At 39.1% G+C, this 25,377-nt stretch overlaps 2 protein-coding genes across 5 annotated transcripts in view; one reads left to right on the top strand and one right to left on the bottom strand.

Moving 5' to 3' along the window:
* The window catches only part of faf1 (Fas (TNFRSF6) associated factor 1), a 58,981-nt gene extending 44,166 nt beyond the window's left edge, over positions 1-14,815 (bottom strand). The window contains exons 1-9 of one of the 2 annotated variants that reach the window (XM_086090044.1): positions 14,715-14,785; positions 14,327-14,378; positions 13,600-13,728; positions 12,846-12,914; positions 11,639-11,685; positions 8,631-8,896; positions 8,453-8,544; positions 7,317-7,408; positions 212-317 (exon numbers count right to left, since the gene is read on the bottom strand). In XM_086090044.1, coding sequence (XP_085946170.1) covers positions 212-317; positions 7,317-7,408; positions 8,453-8,544; positions 8,631-8,896; positions 11,639-11,685; positions 12,846-12,914; positions 13,600-13,659 — 732 coding nt within the window. In that variant the 5' untranslated portion in view covers positions 13,660-13,728; positions 14,327-14,378; positions 14,715-14,785. Of the gene's footprint in view, positions 1-211; positions 318-7,316; positions 7,409-8,452; positions 8,545-8,630; positions 8,897-11,638; positions 11,686-12,845; positions 12,915-13,599; positions 13,729-14,326; positions 14,379-14,714 lie in introns of both variants that reach the window. The other variant, XM_086090045.1, reaches the window with a different exon arrangement.
* Positions 14,816-15,452: 637 nt separating this feature from the next.
* cdkn2c (cyclin-dependent kinase inhibitor 2C (p18, inhibits CDK4)) lies at positions 15,453-24,282 on the top strand. 3 transcript variants are annotated; one of them, XM_086089414.1, is made up of 4 exons: positions 15,453-15,532; positions 16,495-16,838; positions 17,138-17,495; positions 23,107-24,282. In XM_086089414.1, the coding sequence occupies exons 2-4, from the start codon at positions 16,704-16,706 to the stop codon at positions 23,118-23,120; spliced, it is 507 nt and encodes a 168-aa protein (XP_085945540.1). In that variant the 5' UTR covers positions 15,453-15,532; positions 16,495-16,703; the 3' UTR covers positions 23,121-24,282. The 3 variants fall into 3 exon arrangements, with proteins under 3 accessions (XP_085945540.1, XP_085945542.1, XP_085945541.1); XM_086089415.1 differs by having other exon boundaries at positions 15,456-15,532; positions 16,674-16,838; XM_086089416.1 differs by lacking the exon at positions 23,107-24,282 and having other exon boundaries at positions 17,138-17,503.
* The last annotated feature ends 1,095 nt before the right edge of the window (positions 24,283-25,377 follow it).

Raw genomic sequence — 25,377 nt, 5'->3', positions numbered from 1 at the left:
TGATGAATAATGGATCGATGGTTGAGATAGACTAGCAATGTTCAGCAAATGGAACGAAAGCTGCGTGATGGGAAACCAGAGCAGCAGAATATTACGTATGCAAGAGTCCATGCATGCGAGGGTGCATATTTAAAAGGGCCTCCTGATCTCTTGTGCACAAGTGCATGTTGGTGTGGATGTGCCCGAGTGCGTGTGCCTTATTTCCACCTACCTCTTGTATGGTTCTAGAGCCTGGAAAGTTGAGGCTGTAGTCCCTCTGGGCCTCATGGTGACTGATGACCAGCAGGAAGTTCTGGTTTAATGAGTCTGGGAGAGAACTTGACAAAGAGAGAGACAGAAAGAGAAATGGTGACAGGAACATTAACTACACATAAAAGAGTAATGGAGAAAAAAAATAATGATACATATAAAGCAGAAAAGCCAGATATTGACAGTTAAGTAAGTCGGAGGAAATTAAACTCCTCATTTAGCGAATCAGCGGGCAGCAGGATTCAGTCATGTGACTCAGTGGCACGTTGCAAGCAGAACACAACATTATTTCAAATAGACGACTCTCCTGTGTCATTGAATGATCTAATAGCAAGACGTGGGTCCAAGAACAGTAGCTAGCCTGGAAATGTTTCAGTTTTGACACAAAAATCGTCACCATGCAGAGCCAGTGTGCGCTGTAGCGACAAACATGTCTATTTTGATTTCTGTTTAAATTTTTGGGATCCAATTACACAAACCTGATTTGGGCATATTTTCCTGTAATTTATATACAGCCTGGACAACTTCAATGTGTTCATTGATAAAAAAAAATTGCCATAGAACATTGTTGTGCAGAAGATGTATGATGCACTTTAAAAAATAAATAAATAAATAAGAGCTATTGCTGGTCAAATGAGGTGATCAAAGATGAACACAAACAGAGCAACAAGTAAAAGGCAAGCTAAAACATGTTCATAATTGATACTGCTGCCTCTGGGGGCTCATCACCCACTTCACAGGTTATGTCCAAACAAGCCTGGCCAGAGCTTCACTCAGCACAGCAGGTTATTGCACCCACACAGTAACAGCATGGGTAGCAGCATGGGGTCCTTCAATCAGCTTATTTGATAACCATACAGCTATATATAATGAACCGAACCAAGGAAAGCAGTTATCACACCCTCAACCCACAAGTCTAAAAATGGACTTAAAATTGTTTACAAAACATGAACGGGGCACCAATTTGGCGCAATTGTTTCAAGTACAGTGGTGCCTTGACTGAGTTTAATTATTTTCCTGGACCACGCTCGTAACTTAAAAACACTCAAATCATCTTTCACCATTGAAATGAATGGAAATGTCATTAATCCGTTCTATCCTCACAAATCAAATTGTCACGTTTTTAATAATAACAAAACTTTGTGAACGCATGCAGCATTGTCTAAGGAAGAATCTTCTAATTTAAGTGGAGATCCAAATTTCTCTCTTTCTTTCTTTTTTTTTTTTTTAAGATTTCCTTCAACCATTACCAAAGCTCCACAGTAAAAAATAAATTTAAAAAATGCCTGCCTGGGACTAAGACCACATTCAGGACTATGTAAGAAGTGTTTACTACATGACGGAATACAATTTATTCAGCTCGGCCTTGGAGTACAATTTTGCAAGTGATTAACGAGGGCCTGAAGCAGTAGCCACAACGCAAAAGCGGACACTTTGTATGCCTCACGTGAAGGAAGAGGCGGTAAGGAATCAACTTTTGGAAGCTTCATTTACAATAAGCTGTGAGGTTAAGTAGCGTTTTGAGCAAACGCTGGGTCTGTGCGACTGAATATCAATGGGAGGCTTAAGGGCCGAGGCAGACACTTAATCAGGGCTCAGAACCCAAGGAGAGAGGAAGACTTGGGAGAAAGAGAAGGATGGGGAATTAATATGTAGCATACACATTAATTATGCAATCACACTCTTAATCTGAGCAGATCTGGACGAGCTTATGCTAACAGAAGCTCAAATTTACTGTAATGACAGCATATTTACATTGACTAAAACTACGTAATCAATATGTAAATGTAATGTTTGTTGTAGCTAACCAGGGAAGATTGGAAATGTGTGGAGTGGGAAGGATGGATGCATATGTAATTGGGTTGCGCAGAAGGATGAGAGAGAGTTGTGTGCCTAACAGCAAGAGCGGGAGCAAGTGAGTAAGCAGAACTGCTAGGGGTAGGGACACATAAATAAGGATCTCGCTAATATCATGATTATGTTTGGACACAATCCTGAGATACTGCTGGCAGGCAACCCGACTTCTAAATAGACAGAGATCGAGGGTAAACTGACTGGAAGTGTTACTCTGTCCTTCCAGCAAAGAGGGAACATCTTACCAAGCACCGATGGCAGACTGACGAGCCATTTGGTGTTTGCCCGGCTGGAGTTCTGTTCGAGATTTAGCTCGCGCATTGTGTTCTTTGGTACAAATATAGTCACTTCAAATATCAAACACATAAATGGAACACCATTTGCAGTGACTCATTTTTCCCATCTCTCTGCTGGGGCCAGCTGCTTGTCACACCAGGTGGGAACTTAAATATCAACATTGGGATGAATTAATTTTTTTCATCTTTGAGAAATTTGACTATCATGTAAAATTTGATTGAAATGGTATTTGTATTCATGACTTTATATTTCCTAGTTGCCAGGTCTTCAAGCAACGGACGCATTCACTACTCAGCAGCAACAGGCAGAAGGCACACTTAAATCAGGTCCAGCTAGTTCGATGCCCAAACAGATGTCAAAACATGAACAGAGGTCAAGGGTTTGTTGCGGCAACATTCTGAACTGAGTTCCTCAAGAATCAGTAGGTTAAGTTACTTTGTTTCGTAAAAGCTGGCGTGCGTATTTCAGGGACAGGAGGTTAAGGTTTATTGGGCCGATACCCGGCCTCATTTCAAGGTATCAGACTATCAGTACTCGTGACAGCGGCCGATCCCTCTCTTGTGGCCATTTTACGATCAGGAACTAGAAATTAAAGAATAGAACATTGACATTAATTCCACGTAATTTTAAGGAAAAATTTTATATTGGGATATAAAAGTCTTTAAAAGTATGCGGGGGGGTTTTCGGGAAAAGTACTACTGGTACTTGGCATCATATCGGTGACTACTTGTACAGGTGATGGTCTGAGAAAAAAAAGATACTATCCCTAGCACCAAGCCCGAGGCACTTGTTGGAATATATTTTCTTCTTGAATAAAACATTTAATTGTGAGGAACGCTCTGTAAACGTATGACCTTTGAAGTATTAAAAAATTATATATTTTTTTCAAATGCCCATTCCTAATCCCTGCTGCATCCCCCACAAGGTTGTAATATGGACGCCTAAATGTTTGCTTCTGCCTTCAGAGGTTTCATTCTTACTGAGCACATACACTCCCGTGACATTCTAGGTTGACTGGCGGCGTCTGAAGGTACTTGACATGGCATAAGGGTGCTGGGAGGAAAATGTCATTTAACTTTATAGACAGAGAAAATGGAGCAGTTAGCGGGGGGGGGGGGGGGGGGGGCTAAACAGATTGGTTTCATTCTGAGGTAAGCCCATCTCTGAAAGCTGCGAGTCCCCCATGGCACAGAGCAGACTCTAGACCTTATTAAACTTGCACTGCCAAACACATGCACGCACACAATGTGGCATGTGCATATAAAGTACAAATACCCATACACACAATGTGGCAAATGCATCCTTCCCAACCTCCACTGGCACGTGCAAACAATGCATTTGAGTTTTCCGGCAAAAGCAAAGCAAACCAAACTCCACTAATAGAGGAGGTCAGGAAGATTACACAAGATCTCCTTACCGCCTCCAATTTTTGCATCCGCAACACAGAAGCAGGTTGCGAGCCCATTCAGCCTCTGTTGTGTTTTGCTCGGCCATCGTGTCGCGACACAGCATGCTCACTGTTAAATATGTTCCTTCGGGCTTTTACCCGGCCTGCTAGCTGTCCCTCGAAAGCATCTGTGCATCAACTGCATGTGCAATAAAACCCCACAAATCCTAATTAATCACTTTTGCAATTTAAAATTTCTTTGCCAGGTCAAAACGAAAATAACCATTCGTTGGCAAACAGCCTCCAGGTGAGTTTGAGCTCAGAATAAACAGAGAGGAAAGCAAAGAGGCTCCACTTGAAATATTTATCAGGCCTTCATCATTTATGCAAGAGATGAGCTCCTCCTCGACACCCGCTCTTATTCACCGACATCGCCACGGAGAGCAGCCAACAGCTTATCATATCGCTAACTAAATAACTAGCGGAGATGGCTATGTGCTCACAGAATCTCCAAAAAGCCTTCAGATTTATTTCTAATCAAACAAAGAGAACTAAGAGTTTACTCAGCAGGATCGTAATGACACTGCAGCACTGTTTAATCAGCTCGTTTGGTTTCGACGCGTGCAGCGCGTGAGCCAAAGTCATTGCGTTGTGAAACTGAATTTCTAGTCAGCAAAAGACCACAAAAAAGAAAAAATGAAGCTACAATATGGTGGGTACATTATGGACCTAATTCAGAAAGAGAGCAAGATAAATATTTAACCAGATGAAATTAGTTACGATTTTAGAAAACAGCAACCTTTCGTCTAACAGACATCAATATATTAAAGTGGAAGTCACACTGTATTAAAAAGGGGAAGTCGACCCCCATTTTTGGGGGGGACAATATGTTATATGCAGCCCCACTAGTCTAAAAATGCGTTCTGGTTAATATTATTGCATCATTGGGATATGAGTTTAGCAGCAAAATCCAGCCGCTTTTATCCATCTTAGGGGGCGGCCATTTTGCCACTTGATGTCGACTGAAGATGACATCACAGTTGCTCAGGGCTCAGGCAACGGCTAATCACAGCTCACCTGTTTTCTGAAGTTGCGCTGTGATTGGTTGTTACCTGAGACCTGAACAACATTGATGTCATCTTCAGTCGACAGTAAGTGGCAAAATGGCCGCCCAGTGAGATGGATAAAAATGTCTGGTTTTGCTGCTAAACTCATACCCCAAAGACGCGATATTAACCAGAACACATTTTTAGACTAGTGAGGCTGCATATAACATATTGTCAAAAAAAAAAAGGGGGGGACGACTTCCCCTTTAATAACGAGTGTGCCTTAAATACATGTTTTTGCGCTATTTACCTTAATCCTATCGGGCCATCAGTGTGTGTATTTACTTTGACTACCATAGTGAAAAAGTTAATAATCTTAACGTGGTTCATGTATTTGCACAACGTGTGCAATTGAACTATATTATGCTGCCAAGTTGTTCTTGAAGTAATGAGGTGTACCGGTACTTACAAACTTTAGGTTGAGGCGCTCTCCAGTATTCACTATGCACACAAATTGTGTGTACTGGATATATAAATGTGTGAGTAGTTTATTTATTTTTTTATTGCGAGCCAACAGCTTGTCTGGTCCCGCAGCAGGGTAAGACCCCGCCCCTTCGCTGTAATCAGTCACCTATCCTCCTGCTATATGACAGAAGGGTCATTATATCAGTACAAATTTATACACAAACACGTGTGTGCTCAGAGGGGGTGCACCCTCTTATACTCTGCCCTGCACCAAAATAGCTGTCACAGGATAATGAGCTCCCGACACCTAAAATGATATCGATGGCACTTGGAGAAAAGGCAAGGGTGCTGCTAAAAAGACACGGTGGTTAGCAAAGGAGTGAGATGATGACGAGAGGCAGATGCACGCGAGGGTGAGGGACCACTGGGGTGATGACGGCCACTTAGCTTTAACTAGCAGTCAAAGCGTTAACTGTGAAATGGCGCTCTGGTAGCTGTCAATCTAAAGTAAATGTAGAGGTTTAAGAACTTTATTTTTGTTTTATAGCATTTGTGGTCAGTTTTAAAATGCTCAATATATCTTTATTGCACTTTACATTTGTGTTACTCTACATCAGGGGTGGCCAAATTCAGTCCTCGAGGGCCACTATCCAGCCTGTTTTCCATGTTTCTCTCCACTAACACACCTGAATCATGATCAGGATCGTGATCAGGCTTCTGCAAAGCTTGCTGATGAACGGATCATTAGATTCAGCTGTGCTGAAGGAGGGACAAATGGAAAACAGGCTGGAGAGTGGCTCTCGAGGACCAAACTTGGCCACCCCTGCACTACATTAATGAAATTGACATTGGCAGTATGTATTGATTTGTTTTGCTGGGTAAGAACCCCAAAATTGCCAAGACAATAAGACAGTAAGACATCAAAAAGTATAATCCACACAAAAAAAATAAAATAAAAATGAGCAGTACAGTGGAAGCTCCAAAGTCAATCAACCCCAAAATGAAACAATTCAGAATTCAACCAAAATGTTCTGGAAAATGTTGCAAGGGTTCATCAAACAACTTCAAATGAAACCATCAGCTTTTTCATTGGCAACTGTGTGATAAGTCTACTCTACTGCTATAACATTAATAAATAATTTTGATCGATCTAAACAAAACACACAAAGTTATTATCAATGCCAATGATCGGCTTCAAATATTAGACAATAAAAAAAGAACACTTCCAAAGTCATGCTTTCCAGAAATTGTCTTAGAACGTTTTACAATACAATAAAGCTCTTTTTATCCTTTAATTAGTGTGAACTAAAGGGTAGAGATTCTGCACAATATGTTGTTTACCTGACACTGATGAAAGGACAATCATGCGTTCAGCTGCCAACAGTGATTGTATTACTGGCTGTACGTGTATGTGGCTTTACAGCAAGGTGCGTGACATTTTCGAGGGAAAGGTTGGTAATGCTGCCAGGCGTTCAAGTGAGATGAACGGACCAGAGCTGGATTAATGGAGCAATCCCACTAAATCTCAAGCACCACAAGTGCTGTTAAAAAAATGGACTGGACTAATAATGTGAGATATCTTTTATATATATATATATATATATATATATATATATATATATATATATATATATATATATATATACACACTTTATATATATATATATATATATAAAGTGTGTATATATATATATATATATATATATACACACTTTATGAGAAGAAAGCCAGCAACAATGTCAGGTGGGAATATACAAAGAAAGGAAATAAAACTATTATTTACACAAGATATTGCAGCCGGAGACGTTCCTCTCAAAATGTCACAAGGAATGAGAGGAAATGAAAGGAACCGCTGGTCAAATATCTCTTTAATAGACTGGCTTGCTGAATCCCTCTACTGGTAGTCATAGACTGCCACCTGCTGCACGTTCTCTGCTACTACACTGCTCTATGTCATGCCGGATGTGTTCCGCAAGGATGATTGAAGGATTAATGAAAAGTCAATTGAAGTCAAATACCTGTTTTTGCTGGTGCTGGCGGTAGGGGCAATGTCGGGGGTCAGGACATACAGGCTGACGTTCCTTGGCAGGTGTAAACTTCGTAGCACCGTCTGAAGCAGAGAAACCACGTGTGCAGAACAGGGTTATTATAGTTTTGGAATGTTCATGACAGTTTGCATTGCGGTTCTGTTTTTATTAGTTTTAGTTATTTTAAAAATGCTAGTAGTTAGTATTAGGTTTAGTTTTCTGGGTTTTTTGGGGGGTTTTTTAAGTGTATTGTGTGCAAGACTTTTTTTGTTTTTTTAAACACCATGGTAGAATTAAAAGTTACTACTTCTTACCTAGCGTTGTGTTTCGGCTGAGTTAAATGAAAAAGCAGGCGTGGCTGGAGCCAAAAGTCAAACATGCAAAATTGCCACCTAGGAGTGATGTCGTCTGAAAGTGTTTTTCTATTGGCTGCTGCTAGATCGTGTTAATTCTGTGCAATACACTTTCAAACATCCTTATTTTGGTAAATATCGAAATTAAATCACGTTTAAAATCAACCCCAAGGCTCATGTATGAAATTACCAAAGACAAAAACAAAGGACATTTAGTTCGTTTTGTAAAAACAAAAATGTTTTGGGGAATTTTTATTTATTTATTTTGTTAGTTTTCGTTAACTACAATAACCTTGTGTAGCTATGTAAAATGTGGTCTGATTTGTTAAGATTTGAATTTGATCAAGCTTGCTTAGTGAACACAAACTGGCAGGAAGGGGAGCATACTTGGAAATTGTCATTTATGGTTTCAATTTAGTTTTTGAAGTGTATAATCAAGTCTCTTTTTTAAAAAGTAAAACACCTGGAAAAAAAAGCTAAAATAGTTGCCAATGACTTGCCATTTTGTTTAGATGTATTCAGCGCAGGGCAGTTGCAGTACGACCTTAAAATAAAATCTTTTCTCACTGTGTTTTCTCATGTGGAGTTGTACAAGTGGCCGGGAAAATGTGGTGACCAAATCACCAAGATGGCAAACCTGACTTTGCTTTTGCAAACTGGTGCTGTCCATAGCAATGTTCATACAGTGCATACTGTACATGCGTGAGTGAGAACTACATTTTGATTCGTGCCCAGGCCCTTAGTGTGTTTCTTCATTAAAAGGTCTAAACTTACACTATCGGACACATCGCCACTCTTCCATCCTTTCAGCTGTATTTTGGAGACAGGAATTCCAAGCTCAGTCTCAAGGATTTGTTTGATTTCACCTGTGGTTCAGGACAAAAAAAAAATGTCTGTCACATTCTCTCTTGCTCATAGAGCATGCAGTATACTAGTTAGTGCTGCTACTCACCGACTGTGCTACCTTCCTCCAGAACCAGCTCAACGGTGCGTTGCCGGTACTCCACCCGAAAGTTGAGCATCCGAGGCAGGCGCTCTATGATGTGTCGGGAGGAAGGTGCGCTGGGACAAAACGTGGAAGCCAAGGAAGACAACGGAGAAGGGGACGAAGACAAAGAGGACTGCGAAGGAACTGCGCTTTCAGCTACTACATCGGCAGCTTCTGATTGGCTGTGGGGTCCGTACATGCTGGCTGTGCTCGCATCACTTGGAAAGTTACTGTCACAGGGGTTAAGCAGACCATCATGAGATACAGAGGGGCAGGCGAACCTCAATACATATGGGTGACTCCATTAAATACAAAGGCTGAGCATCAATAATAATTATGAGTTTTATTACACTGGGGTTAATGTCCAAAATAGTGATAGACCGATATGGGTTTTCCAGGGCCGATACTGATACAGATTATTAGTGGTCAAGTAGACTGATAACCGATATTTCAAGCAAACATTCATTTGCAGTAAAAGAAAAAATATTGGCGTCAAAATTAAAAATAAATAAATAACCTTTTTCTTTTCATTTTAAACATATAAAGAATAGACCGCTTTGTTTAAAAATTACAACAAAACTTGCAGGGATTCTCCAAGGTCATCAGCATGCGTTAAACTAAATTAAAAACTAAGCAAGTAAATAGTTCTCTAAAGTTTTCTACAGTAAATAATGTTTTCCAAAATGTCTATTATTTCTTAATTGTATCTATTTTTTTTTATTAGATGAAACGAATAGGAAGTTCCCCTTGTCTGCATCAGCTTTTATTAAGTGGAAATTGAAATAAAAGCATGAATGAAAAGTTCCCTGTATCTCACTAAGCAAAAAATGCATGCGAAAGTGCCAACGTAGCTAATTTGGGGGTTTTGGCAGGGTTTGTAAAAGGTTTCAAAAGATCTTCGCAGGCAGTGAAAATTTATTTGAATATGTTCTAAACGACAAGTAAAAACTGTCTGTGAACATCTTACAAAACCTGATGAAAACAATGAATTCGCTACGTTGGCAAGCATTCACCGCTCAGTGAGATAAAAGCTTTATCGGCCTTCAGATTTGTAAAAAGGCCGATGCAAATATTTGTCAAAATGCCAAATAACCGATAATCGGCTATCCCTGATCCAAAAACAATGTTTGACGAATAATGTTTGGCGATAATAGCATGTGAAGCGTGTCTATCGCAGACAAACTCTCACAGCGAGGTTTTGTCAGCTTTTTTCCCAACCATCGTACGGAAGAGAATACATGGGAAAGGAAGTGTATTGTGAAACAGGAGCGCTTGTGTAGCCACCAACTGGCTCCACTTCAAGATACTTTGGAGGTTGTGAACTGGCCAATGGTTGTCGCGCTCCTTCCAGTGCCAGCCACTTAAGTAAATGTGCTGCTTGCTGGTCACGCTGCCAGCCAGCATCCATTCACGGCAGTTGAGTCCCTTTAGAAATAATCCCGTGGCCCGAGGGCCTGAACCACGCTGCAGCGCATGCATACACACTAGAGCTGTGAATGCAACACAATGCAACAGGACAAAGTGGGTTCAGATGGGCTTTGTGCTTTCATGAGTGTCAGCTAACCGTATATGGGAGTGTGAAGGGTACAAAAAAATATTTTTGGTTTGGAAACTGTGCGCAATGCCAATCTTAAGATTAAAGTGTCCTTGAAAAGGGTATTGTGCCTTACACATCAAGTTAATTTCAAAGTCACTGTGACAGGTAAAGGAAAGGGAAATCTATTTGGTAAATTCATACAGGGTTGTCCTAACAACTTTTATATTTTTATATATATATATATATATATATATATATATATATATATATATATATATATATATATATATATATATATATATATATAATTTCTAATTCTAATTTCTGGTTCCGGATCGTAAAACAGACATAAGATGGCTGTTGATAGTGTTATCGGCCACTGCCACGAGTACCGCTATCTTGAAATAAGGCCAGTTATCGGCCTGATACCGAGACCTGGCAATGATACTTGCCCATCCCTACTCAAAATTGAAATTACTATGCAGAAATAAACCTGAAAACCTCTTTGTTTGTTCAAATTTCACATTAATTATCCCACAGGAATTAAGACATTTTATTAGGGTTAATTAATCAATACGATTATTATTAAATAGAAATATATATATATATATATATATATATATATATTTCTATTTAATAATAATCGTATTGATTAATTAACCCTAATAAAATGTCTTAATTCCTGTGGGATAATTAATGTGAAATTTGAACAAACAAAGAGGTTTTCAGGTTTATTTCTGCATAGTAATTTCAATTTTGAGTAGGGATGGGCAAGTATCATTGCCAGGTCTCGGTATCAGGCCGATAACTGGCCTTATTTCAAGATAGCGGTACTCGTGGCAGTGGCCGATAACACTATCAACAGCCATCTTATGTCTGTTTTACGATCCGGAACCAGAAATTAGAAATAGAAAATTAAATGCTGTATTGGGATATAGAGGTCAGTCTTTAACATTATTTGTCTTTTTTTTGGTGGGGGGATTTGATGTATCAAAAGTAGAGTATTAAGAGTTGAGTACTCATACTGGTCTGAAAAAAAAGGGTATCGAACATACCTAAATTTGAGTACCATCTCATCATGGACACAGAAAAATTATACAAATCCATATTGAGGGTTATGATCATTAAAAAAATAAATTAAAAAAAAAGTCACCAAGTTGTACCAGTGAAGATTTACACCAAATTGCATCTACATTTTTTGTTGTTTTGAACCTTATTTCTTGAAAGATGTTTAGTTACTACTGCGTGACAGCGCGATGACGCATATTCACTTCATGTCGCTTATTATTCTTCCGTGCCGCCCACGCCCTGAGCAACTAATCTCTCCGTGACAACGCTGATTTCATGCTCAACTGTATGTGGCCAAGTGTGATGACATTGGACTATCAGATGCCGGTCTCTTTTGACAGTGACTATGTAGAATCTGGCTTCTTACCTTTGCAAGATGCCATTCTCCTGCGGTATCACTCCATTGATGGCTGCCTGTAATAACAAAAAAAAAAAAAGATATGACACTCAGTAAAAGCTGGGGTTTGTCACCACAGCTCTAATTAGTGCAACACTTTGTGCAATGTAATAAGAGAGATCAGAGTAACATAACAGATTTAGCTCGCTTAAATAAGCCTTTGTTTGAGAACAATTGAGCAGAATGGGCCCGAACACTCACTGTACATCACTTTGCAACAAAAGGCAAAATAAAAGCCAGCCCGTTGCTTGTTGGTGTTGCGTAACAAGTAACCAAATCAAGTCTGCTCACTTCATGAGTCATAGGATCATAGTTCAGGTCTACGTTCCAACGCAGTTTTGACAGGGCTTAAGGGGAAACGTTGGATTTAACCTCTAACATTCCTATTCCACAGATGTTTGGCATGGAGACAGTAGAGTGGGAAAATGCTGTTGTTTGGAAAGTAATAAATGAACTGGTTGATTTTTGCTGTGCCGTCTTGTGATTAAAGAAGAGAGACATCAGTGTCTATTGGCTATTGCAATGTCAGCTCTGCTTTTAAACGTCTGAATACAATAACGAAAATACATCCAGCCCTTCCCCCACTACATCTCACAAAAGCACATTTGTTTGGTCAAGTGTTTAAAAAAAAAAAAGTGCAAGTCATCACTTTCACAGGTGCAGCGCATGTGCAAGCTGGACTCAATGCTGCCCACTTTCAACTCCTGCCAGCTTTGGGATAAATACACACAGTGCGCTTCCTAAATGTTTTCCGTACTAATGTTTCTTTTTTTTATGACCTCCACCAAGGAAGTCATGTTTTAGGTCAGGATGACAACAGAGCCTGTGCTGGTGCATCAATAATCATAATAAACATCTTAGGTCCACAAGTATGGCTTTTCGATTTGTGACAAATTATTTAGAAACATCCAGGCTTGACAGTTTACCAATACCACTTTGTGGCATTTTTAGTACAGTCCTGGCATATATTCACTCCATTCTATCTCATACTGAGTTGTCCAAAACCTGGAAAGGCAGATGATTTCAGAACACCTCAAATGTCCGGATCCTTTATCAACTAAAATAATCATGACATAATAATCTTGTATCAAAGGTTATTCTGTAGTCGACTTTTTTTTGTCAAATGGTGATTGGGACCTGTGGGTCACACAGCCAAGCCTACGGATAATGAACTTACCACTAAATCCCAGTTATTAAGCTCTAACAGGGTGATTGCCTCTGCAATGTTGTCGATTCCGGTGCAGGCCTGTGAGTAGGGAAGAAAAAATAGGAGAATGAGTGACATTGTGCATGGGTTAATATATAGCCTACATTTTATAGCCCTGATATTCTATTTTAAGAGAGTAACACACTGTTTATTTGTGGCCCCTTTCTACCAATATTATGCAAATTAAAAGCGTCACATTTATACTTGTAAAACAGAAAGGTGATTTGAACAACCATGCTTTGAACGTTTTACAAAGAGCAGTTTGATGCATTGTTACTGTACTATTGTATTTGACTCGCGACATATGCGGCGACCCCAGTCTCCCTTCAAAGTGAATCATTCTGTAAGAACATATTCATCGTGATGTTCGGTGTGTGACGGGGGGTAAACATGGCAACAGTTAACAGCTATGAGGAGCAAAACAGCTCCACTTTCAGACCAAAGAAAATGACTGGCCAAGCTAACTAGTAAAAAGCCACATCAAAGTCACTTGATCAAAGTGTTTAGGCGAGCACATTTCGCTCGGTTGTTGTTGACGATCCAACGAGAGCTCCATGCTAATAACAGCCTTCAGTTAGCAAGCTGTCAGTTGGTTAGCTCGTTGTGTTAGCCGCAGAGAGAAAAGACCCCCGGCCCGAGAGAGCCGTCCATGAAGCCGCTCGGGTGGACAGCGCCGCACATTGACATAAACACACTCGGGCACGCGTCGTTTGTGTAGACAGACCTGAAAGTCGGCCAGGATCATCTCCCTGTCCAGGTTGCCGTCGCCGCTGTCGGAGGCCATGGCGATGACTGGCTAAAAGCAACGCTTCTTCCACGGGCTCTCGTCGCTTCCCCGCAGCGCAGGAGAATACTGAATGTGAATAAAATACTCGACTTAAACGTGACGACCCGTTTGGAGGCGTGCGACAAGAAAATATTGAGCTAAACTGGGATGGAACGGCTTCAGGCAGTCATTCTACAAAGTAGCGTTACAATTCGACGCTTTACGGCAACTGACGTAAACGAGTAACAAATGCTGCAAATACAGCAGAGAACGTGATACACTGCAGGGCTGTAAAGACACCAAAGTTATTGTTCGATTCTGAATCACTGATCGACACACGATTCACTTTAATAAATAATAATAAAGTACCTTACTGAAAATACTACTTGGCTTATAAACCACCATTATGACCAACGTGAAAATACAAAATAGTAAACAGTAGCATCGAAGTACTATCAAAGAACAAGGCTGAAGTTGTATTCCTTAAAGCATATTTAATATTATTGTGCAGCCATTATTTACCATGCACAAAATGAACATTTACAAAGCAAGAAGGGGAAGTTAAGCTAAAAAATAAATAAATAATCAGTATCTTCTATCTGCCCCCACTAGTCTAAACTGAGCTATTCATGGTATTATGATTAATATTGCGTTGGTACAATAAGAATTAATCAGAAAGATATACCCCTTTTCATCCAGCAAAAGGTGCACCAATTTTGACATTCTGCAGCCGCCTGCTGATGACAGAAATTCACATTAAAGATTGAGCGTCACGTGACCAAAAATCAAATTAGCTATCAGTTTTTCTAGCAACAACAATGTTTTGCGATATTATGAATCAGAGAAGACAATTATCCTAAATATCCCAAATATCCGAGAACATGCTGCACTGAATTTATGTGGTAAGTGGTTGAGAAGAATGAAGCCTGTGACCATATAGCTTGTTTTTCAAACCTAAGCACATAAGACTGGCGAAACCTTGAATCTACCTCCCCAGCAAGCATTTGTTAAATTAATCTTTCAAATTATGGCAAAATTATATTGTATTTTTTGTATTCAAATAGTTGGGTTACCTGTCAATGTTATTCATTTGAAACTGAACCTTCGATGAAGTGAAAGAAATTATAAACATCCCCAAATCATCCATCCCAATCATGTCAGTGCTAGCATAAAACCACATCGCAATTTGAAGGGGGTGGACACATTTGTGCTAGCACATTATTTTAGTTGCTTATGTCTTCCCATCTCGAGAGGGTGATTGGGCTATACAGATTATAGGACAGGAAACGTTTTGAAATGATCTTGGTTTTATTTATTTATAAAAAAAAAAAAAAATTCTTTTATCAAACCTGCTCAAGGTTGTGTCGTCTTTATAGCGACTGAAATTCAGTACCAGCCAAAACCAATAGAGGGAGGCAGACTACAAGGAAAACTAATCGACAGCACCACACTTGACACTTGCACGTTAAAAAGGGGAAAAAAGTTCCTGTATCGTCTTGATCGTGCGCATGTGTGGATGTGTTTTGTCTTGTCGTTTGTCAAGTCGGACAAACGGGGAAGTGTCCAAAGTATTGCGCTTTGTTTCTTTTAGAGGAAGCTACCGCCTACTTTGTCCTTGTAGAACTCATCCAATCATAACTTGTCTTTTTTTTTTGTAGATGTAAATGGAGGAAGCTGGGGAGATGCATAACCGCTGGACACACATGATCCATTGTATAGCTCCAAATTGCCCCCCCCCCCCTCTCTCGCTCTCTCTCTCTCTCTCTCTCTCTCTCAGCCATACTCTCAGTCAGCTCGTACGAGGCTTCAATTGTGCGTTCGTCATCGATTTGAGCGTGATATGTGGTCCGTAGCCGACGCCGCTTGTTTGAAAATGAGCGGGAAATAAACAGTGAGTTGCGTCACTTTTTTTTTTTTGCTTCAGGCCGTTCGCTGCAGCCGTTAGCTACTGTATTTGGCTTCCTTTTTCATTTTGGGTTGTATAAATTCTCATTTTTCTGATCTTTTTTTTTTTGCCGTTGGTGTTGTTATACCGGCACCTGCCTCTGAGAGGTTTGGATTTCGGTTTCTGAGGATGATGAGGATGATGAGGATTAGTATTATTATGATAAAAAAAAAAGGTAATATAAATAATAATCTAATTATTTTGTATTTATTTTTGCTATTGACACTTTTTATCCCCATTTGGAATTATTAATATTATTAGAACTAGTAGTCTCATTATATTATGACTATTATTATTATTATTATTAATTATTACGCATATTTATTACATTTAATTCATATATAATAAATAATACAAGTGAATTTTTACATATTATTGGTTTGTTTAATAAGGTTATATGTGTATTTATTTTGAAGTCAGTCGCAAAAATAGCCTGTTGCATACTGTATTGCCATAATATTGCTCCAATATTGCCAAAACACTACAATGACGTGCTGCTAATCATAGACTGACGCTTTATGCTTCTATGTAAACACATAACACCATGACTTAATGTTTAATACATCTTAAATATACAGTGGCCTAACTTGATGTCTACAAAAATACATAATATAAATATAACATAATACATTTATTTATTTCACATTATATAGTTATCTGGTCAATTATTGTATACATTCATCTGCTCATCCCCACTCGGGTCATGGGCGTGCTGGAGCCTGCAGTTGTCCTAATGGGTGAGAGGATTTATGTAAATGATCTTTTACACACTATATTTATAATAAAGTGACAAATAATAGCAACATGTTGTTTATGCTTATTCAATCCTGTTCATTTGATATGAAATGGCCTATAACTTTACCATTACATAACAAAACATTTGACACGATATCATTCATTCCCTTCAGGTTGGACATCCATTTCCTCATGAATATGAATATGTTAGCCCTGATACAGTAAGCACACCATGTCTGCTGCGACAGGCCGAGGGAAGGAGTCTTTCTCTTGCTCCCGCCCCAGACCCCACCTTTTTTTTTTTGCTTAGATCATTTCCCAGAACACGTGCCTCTGATCTGCTTCATCTTAGGCCTCCAAGCTGCCTTTTTCTCTCCCCCAAATGGCTGACATTTTGCCTCTTGCTGATCGTCTGTGCAGTGCCTCTGCCAACGGAAATCTACCAGAAGTTTTATTGTTACTGCAAAATGGAGCTGCTGTCAATGGATACAATACTTTTCAAAGGACTCCATTACAGGTTGGTCTGGCCTTTTTTTTTTCCCCTCGCATCATCACCTCCAAATAAGTTTGATTTATCAACCTTCCTGACTTATTGTAAAGGTCCACATACGTTAATCATTTTTTCATAATGTAAAAAAAAAAAAGGGAAGTAAAGTGTGTCGTTTTTTGTAGCTTATTTAGATTTTTTTTTTTTTAATCAAAATTTCCAATTCATCTTATTTTATTTTTTGCTCATATGTTATGATTAAATGATAAATGGCTATATTAGAATTAAAAGGCTTTCTATAATGCGAACGACTCTTACCTCTTCACAAGGTTGTCAAACTGGGCAGCGCTCTGCTCGTCGAGGCCCTCCTGGAGGCCGGAGCTGACCCCAACCTCCGCGATCCGGTGCTCGGCCTCACGGTCATCCACGACGCCGCCCGCGAAGGCTTCGCGGACACCGTGCAGACGCTGCTGGCTCACGGGGGAGACGCCAACCTCGCGGACGTGCGTGGGAACCTTCCGCTGCATTTGGCCGCCAAGTGGGGCCGCGTGGGGGTGATTCGGGTTCTACTGGGAGCCACCGCGGATCCCGTGAAGGTGAACAGTGACGGCGACACTGCGGAGCAGTTGGCGCTTCTCCACGAGAGGAATGAAACGGCCGCCTGCATCCACAGTTACCTGAGCTCAGGTGAGTAGGCTACGTTTGTTTGATTTTTCGGTACTTGTTAGGAAATAAAAGGGGGGGGGGGGGAGAAAGCAATGCAAAATATATATATATATATATTATTCTAAGAGTGAGCCCTGACTAAACAAAAAAAAAAAACGTGTTGACAATTATAAAGCTAATTTTGTATTACGTATTCGAACATGTCAACAACATACTATCGACTGTTACGATCAGCTTCAGCTCAACTGTACAATATGCTACAATATGCGTCTAAAACAAAGACAAGGATTAATATTTAAAGCAAAAAAAAACGTGAAAACCCATACTTGAATTTTATCAAACTGATTTTCGTGTTAGTCGTAGTTCTAATATTCACTATCCTTGGCTATAACAATAGCATTGCCTATATAGTTAATTTAATACTCAATAATAATAATAATAATAAATGAACATTTTATTCTGTCGTAAGTCAATTGCATTTTACCATTAGCTTTAGTTATATTACCTGATACTTCCACAATGTTGACACAAAATAACATTTTATTCTTGCTGAATAAAGTTTTGTAGGCCTACAGATATATTTTTTTTACATTTTGTTCTTCTAAATCCTACTTAGAGTCGATTTTATCAAGTTAATTTTGATATTAGCTGTTACTTTTATTCTCTAATGTCAACGGGATAGTGTGCTGGCTACAGTTAGTCAAACCATTGCCTGTTCATAATGTTGTATTTAGTCATGAATAAACTTTTACAATCCAGGCACAATTTTGTTCTTGCAAATCATTTCCTAGAATAAAAAAATATGCAAAAAGTGTTGCACTCTTTTATCAGGCAAATTTTAGCTAATATTCACTAATGTAATACTTTAGTTGATTTATTATACTTAATAAATTGCTGTTAAAACACTACTTTATTTCATTTCTTGAGCAAACAATAAAATAATATACAAATAATGTGCAACTATAACAACATTGTAATACAACATATACACTGTTTTGTCAAGTTCATAGGCTTATACTTCTGGTCCTATATGTAACTTTATTTTGCCCACAGTTCCTTCAGTCTGACTTACCAATAACATCCCAGTAAAGAAGCTTGTAGTAATATCATTATTACAGCATTTGTAGTTATCAAGACAATCAATACTATTCAATCACTCTATTCACTTCAATTGGACTACAAGGTTTGCGGAAAGTCACCCTGTATAACATTATTACTAGCCGTTTACAATTGTCAATATTGATATTAGCGAGCCTAATATCAACATTACAAGGACTGTGACAACCTTTTGTCTCTATAGCCTATATATTTTATATTTCCGCTTAGCTAAAACACAAGATTATTTTTTTACTATTGGCCATACAAGAAAAAGTACTTGAAATGGACTAATGTTATAAAATTAGCAATGACTGTAATGCAATCTTTTGGCAAAGTGCTGTAGCAATTTGAAATAGCAGCTAATTTCATTACAATACAGCTACAACTCAAGACATTTGACTATAGCTAATGTATATAACATTAGTAGTTTGCAAGCATCAACACATGTAACTATGATGAAATGTGTAGAATAATATAAACATTATTAGCTACACTCTAAAAGCAGTTGGGTCAAAAGTAACCCAATTATGGATCAAAAATGCAACGATCCACTTTATGGGTCAATTTGACCCAACTTTCTGGGTTGTTTTATACAAAATGACCCAATGTTTTGACCCAAGTAAATGATCTCACCAATATTTATGAGTTGTTTTACGCTGAAAGACACTTCTTTTTTTTTTTTTTACTCAAAGTTGGGTCAAATCGACCCAAGTAGAGAATCGGTCCATTTTTTACCCATAGTTGGGTTATTTTTTACCCAACTGTTTTTCGAGTGAACTGTATTAACTATAGTTGATAATATCAGCTATCAACAAATGTCACTATAACAATGTAATCTGCTAGCTAATATTAATGTTAGCTTTGACTGGATCCCAACTTTTTTAGCTGTGTTATAGCTACTTTATATTAGTAGCTAATACTCGTTAGGCACAACAGAGATTCTTTTGGTACAAATATGGTTTTATATCAGGCTAACACTAACATTAGTAATGGCTAGATTGTTATCTATATTGAAGTTATATTAGCAAATAGCTCATGTTAGCTAAATGGCAATGTTAAAAGCTGAAATCTAATGTTAACCATCGCTACCTTTTCAACATGACTGGCTGGCATTTCTAAAAAATAATCATAATATGAAGTATACATTGTATGCGTTTGTTTTTGTTTTTTTAAACGAGCCCCATCCTCTGTTTTGGTAAAGAATAAACAAACTCAGTACTTCAGTAAGTGAATTTGCATGTTTCTTAAGGGCACACTATGATTGAAATTAGGCTAAACAGTGTGATTAGATTACAAATTTGAACACAGCACTCAAGTCCCTTTTTTTTTGTGTGCCTAGCGCAATTCTAGCAAAGTGTGCATGGGAGAAGTTTTCTTTCTTTTAGCTATTATGCATGACTAGCGCCGATAGAATCGGGCATTTTGCCCTGTTGTGCGCCGTTGCGGGATGGAACGCAGCCGACTCCCAGCCAATCGAAGCGGCTCCCCTCATTCCCATTAAAATCAAGGTGGTTGAAGTGCACACGGTGCTCGATTTGCACCCGCGATCGAGTGTTGTATTGAGTGTTACATTGTTTCTAATGTAGACTGAAAGTTGACTTAACTGATATTAAGAATTGCTTAGTTTTATGATGGTGAATGGACTCTGTAACAAATGGGATTCTCAAATATATTTTGAATTCTAAATATAAATCGCAGACCGACCTGCGTCACATATTTGATTTTTTTTTCAACTTTGGAGGATCCACTGTATTTGCATGATAATGACAGTTTTTCACTATATTTTCAAAATGTCATAATAGCCATTGCTGTGGGGGTTAGCGGTTTGCCAAGGGACGGAACTGTGAATCCCTGGACTCAATAATTGCCATGCAACTGGGTGGTCTTGTTTCATTTTTTTTTTTTTTTTTTTAACTGTTTTGTTACTTCTACGTGCCAAAACAACATCAAAGGCGATTCATGTTGTTTGTACTCTCTTATTTGGAGCTGAGGGCGCAGTCAGAGCCATTACAGTTGTTCAGTTCTGATGTAGTCCAGAGTATGAGGTGGAACCAACGGCAAAAACAAAACAAAAAAACGTTTGCTATTCAATTAGCCCAAAATAATTAAACCCAAGACTACAGAAAATAGCCATACTTACAGCAGGACATTAAAAGATGCGCGCTTCAAAAAGAAAATCCAGTCGGTGCCCAGTCGACTGGTGAAATCACACTGGTGGAATGTCGAGGACAGCAGACACATGGGACACGCCTAGATTCCTCCGCGAGACATCCAGGAGGTCAGACGCAAGGAGATATTCTGGGCATTGTGCCATGGGAGAGAAGCCCGGGGGGTGGCTGTTGCTCACCTGGGACACGGACGGGCATATAGCGTGGGATTTTAGCACATGCACAAAGTTTAGCAAGCTCAGGCAGGAAGAGCAAAAAAGGTTTAGGCAGAAAATAGGGAAAATCCCAGTGGAGGCGGCAGGAACAAGCAGAGCATTCTAAGAGCTAGTATGCATATATATATATATATATATATATATATATATATATATAATATATATATATATATATATACACACATATATATATATATATATATAAATGAAGAGTATACCAATACCTGGTGAGAGGCCCATTGAAATAATTGAAAGTTAATTTTAAAAATCGTTTGATTAAAGTGATTGCCTAAAAAGGTTGTGCAACTAAATATTAAGGGTATACCATTTTTTTCTGGGATTGTTTCATGAGTTCGTTTTTTTAATAATTCTGTTGAACCACGATTCAAAAGCAATGTCTGATTTTCATTGGTTTATTTTCCATGACATATTTATCTATTATTATTTTTGGCCAGATTCAAGTTATTTGTGGGTCAGACAGACCTGGAATTTTTCTGACATAGGCACTACCTCGTTTTTTTTTCTTAGTACATTTTAACACAATGTCTTACAGTCTTAAGGCACTTTCAAGATATAATATTGTCAGTTTAACTCCAAATTTGGCATTGGGAAAAACATATTTTTAAGTCTGAGGCCTTCTTGTATAGTGTGGTCGGGCACACTTTGCGGCATAGGCAGCAGAGTTGATAAGTCAGAAGTTAAGCATGATTTAAAAAAAAAAGAAAAAAAAGAAGAAGAACAAAGAATAGAAGAAAAAAATACAGTTAGCTCTTGATCGCCGAAGCGAGTTTTGCGTTGATTAAAAGCTTGAAACCGTCCACCTGGTGGCGCTCCACCTACGCGCGTCGGAATCTGGACTGTTGACGTGTGGAAAAAGTTGCGAGGCGTGCGAGGTCAACACTTTCCACACTTGCTGTGTCACGTTAATGCTTTCATAAAATCTGTCTCAGGAAAAGTAACAACTCACAGTTTTCAACGACGACCAAAATGACGAAGGCCGCTCAGTGCGCGTCTGATGGTCTACATTTCGGCCTACCCACATTACGATGCATAAACACAACAGTTTGGACGGGGGATTATTTGTAATCATAAAAACATAATTTGTAAAGGTGGAACTTTAGTATAGAGCATGTTGTTTGTGCAAGTGTGCGAATATAATAGGATGTATAGAATAGGAGTGATTGGGCGTAAAAAAAAAGAAAGAAAGAAGTTTACAGCCAAAACGTGTATTTGCATTAAGTGCCAATTCGAATAAGAATTCACGACGAGGACATAGGCCTATATCTGCTAACAGGAGTTGCACCCAGACAGGCACGATTGGTCCTTCCTTATTATTTATTATACTATAGTTCCAAAGCGCGTTTACACACCGGCCGTTGGTTGTGTGTCAAAATATTTAAATCTACCATTGTCGTTTAAAACTAAATAAATAATAATAATAATGATAATAATTTAAAAAAACAGATGGTTCCAAGTTGCCACGCGTAGGCCTATATGCAATTCTGTTGTATATTAATACATGCGTTTTAGGTTCTCATATGTCACACAACATACGCTATCAAGCGCGTGTGGGTCTTTCAACCTTATTGTCGTCGCACCGCATCTTTTCGTTTATCTTGTTATTTTAGCAATACGATGTTGGCGTATAATATCAGGTGCAATGCTTGTTTTTGACATGTATTTAACACAATGCTTTGATTGCTTTTTAGCGCGGCTCCACAAGAGCTTTGACGTCCAACGAGGTCAATTGAAGAGTTGCTTTAAATGCCCAAAAAAAAAAAACACTCAGAAGTGACTGTCGGGTGTCTTGAAAAGTAGAAATGTTAGTTATGAGTGGATCTGTCTGTGGACAGTGCGGAGTCGAGGCAGCTGAAAGTTCGAGGAGCTGGTTGACAGGATGGCGCAAGAGGCCTAAAAAGGGGGCGGGGCGTGGATGTGACGTACACATCTAACGTTTGGATTGGCTGAAACGTAGCTCACGTGGAACGGGGCCAGCATGCATGACGCGGGCTTGAATGACTTTGCACTCTCGCTTCCATTTGTTTGCCCGGTGTTGTTGTCCACAGGCCACATATTATATAGCTCATTCATTTGCACAGATATGTATCCTTCCCCATGAACTCACCCGTTTCTTCTTCCTCTTTCACACAGCCCAGAAGACTTGATGAGATGTGGAGATCCGCAGCCCTCTTCTTCTGCTCGTTTTTTGCTAAAGTAATTCTATAGAGCATTTGCAATATTGTTAAAAAATGGCATTAATCAAGTAAGAAAAATGACAAGGTCAAAAATGTATTTTATTTGGACAATGTTACAAATATAGGGACGTCCAAAGTCGATTGACTAAATTGTGCGAATGTCAAACTTTTTCCAATCAGACATTATGTTAATAAGCTAGATTGTATAGTACGGTGTAAGAATATGTGAGAAGTCAGACACAAGAAGACAAGCTCAACTGGGCTAACGTACTGTTTTACATTTAGGCCTACATGCACATCACACAAAAAAAAAAAAGTAAAAGAAAAAATATTGAGGCTACGCTGCTTACTGTGAGTACTCTGATCTAAGTGTGGATATTCACCTTGAAGCTTGTTCTTCTGTTTCATGTCCTCCCATGATCAAGATGCTGCAAAAATATTTCAAACCTCTCGTTTGTTGCTGACTGCGGAAGGACAAACCCTATGTTATGCAGATATCACATAAGCATAAAAGCAACCTACACTAAAAACTAACGGGTCAAAAACAAACCACCCAATTTGGGTCAAAAATTGGACTGACCCGCTAACTTGCGTCAATTTGACCCCATTTACTGGATTGTTTTGTACGGAACACTTTTTGTTTTGTACAAAACAACCCAAAGTTGTCCAATTATTGACCCAGCAGTTGTAAAGAGGAAGTTAGCCCAAAGATTTTCTTTACAATAATATGTTGTATGTGCCCCCACTAGTCTAAACACAGCGTTGTGATTCATGTTGCATTCATGGAATATGAGTTAAGCAGCAAAATCCAGCAGTTTTGATCCATCTCAGGATACAAATTTTGCCACTGTTGACTGAAAATGACATCACATTTGCTCAGGAAACAACCAATCATGGCACAGCTTCAGAAAACAGGTGAGCTGTGATTGGTCATTAGCATAGCACTCTTTGGTGGTGTCAATGTGTGCATCATGATTTCATGCTTCACTACCAAACATTGCGCTGCTCCTTCTGTTGTGCACACCTTGGCCGCTAGGGGGCAGTATAACCACAATGCACAAAAAAAGATGTGTCTCTTTTAAGATCAGTAAACTGCAGTAACATTTATAAGTTTTCAGAGGATGAAGATGCCTGTGAGTACATTATATTGTCTGTCAACATGTTGCTGCACCATTTGTGTTCAAATATCTAACGCAAGTGACATTGATGCTAGTTAAGTTAGCCCAGGGGTGCTCAAGTTCGGTCCTCGAGAGCCCTATCCAGCCTGTTTTTCATGTTTCTCTCCACTAGCACACCTGATTCACGGTCGGGATCGTTATCAGGCTTCTGCAATGCTTGGTGATTAGCTGATCATTAGATTCAGCTGTGTTGCAGGAGGGAAACATGGAAAACAGGCCGGATAGGGGCTCTCGAGGACCGAACTTGAGCACCCCTGGGTTCGCCCATCTATGGTGTTTTGCATTGTGTATTAGCATGAAGCTAGCAGACCTTTGTAAGATTCGTTGTAAAGTGTAATTCTGGGAATGATAATAAACAGCTTGAAGCCAGCGATCGGGCTCTTTTTTTGTGTGTGAATAATAATAATAATTGTTCACTGTCTGCCAAGAAAAAAAATTCTGAGCTGAAAGACAGCGCCTATCTCGAGTCAGTAATGAGTCAAATCATATATGTTAGGTATGATTGTACTACCATCACGAGAGGAATTTTAAGCCTGCTGAGATACATTAAGAGAACATTTGGCAACCTGATTAAGGATGATACTTATTACAACTACAGAGTTGTACTCACCTTTAGTGATTAGTGTCTTGGCGTATCACATGGAGTATTTTCAAAGTTCTTCCGTTGGCCACTCTTCAATGAACCAATAGTATCAGACAGGTCGGGTCACACGACAGCGCACCGCAGTAAATGATCTGAACAGCAACTGTTGCACCACTTTTATTCTGCCAGGCGTGAAAAAGGGTCTGCGTTCAAGACGGTACATAATCTGACGTATGTGTGGAACGTGCTTGTTATGATCAGTGTAAGATTGTTCTATTAATTTGGACTGCACTTTGAAAAACATCATGAGTGTAGTTTTAAATCACAAAAAAAACTACACGTGTGGGCTACAGTCCCGTGGATCTTACATTTCTGAATAATATGTGCAACTGTAGTCACTGGAACATCAAGGTTTCACATTTAACATGTTTGTCTATAACTTACTTTCTAAATTACCCTCTGGTCC

Source organism: Leptonotus elevatus, chromosome 11 (genome assembly GCF_054856555.1).
Source record: "Leptonotus elevatus isolate MCC_2025b chromosome 11, RoL_Lele_1.0, whole genome shotgun sequence".
NCBI lineage: Eukaryota > Metazoa > Chordata > Actinopteri > Syngnathiformes > Syngnathidae > Leptonotus > Leptonotus elevatus.
This window is presented reverse-complemented; position numbering and strand designations above follow the sequence as displayed.

Bases quoted from the DNA above. Each gene is read 5' to 3' on its own strand.
- cdkn2c (XM_086089414.1), top strand. From the start codon at position 16,704: ATGGCTGACATTTTGCCTCTTGCTGATCGTCTGTGCAGTGCCTCTGCC. The intron at 16,839-17,137 runs GTTGGTCTGGCC...CCTCTTCACAAG, and splicing joins TTCAAAGGACTCCATTACAG to GTTGTCAAACTGGGCAGCGC.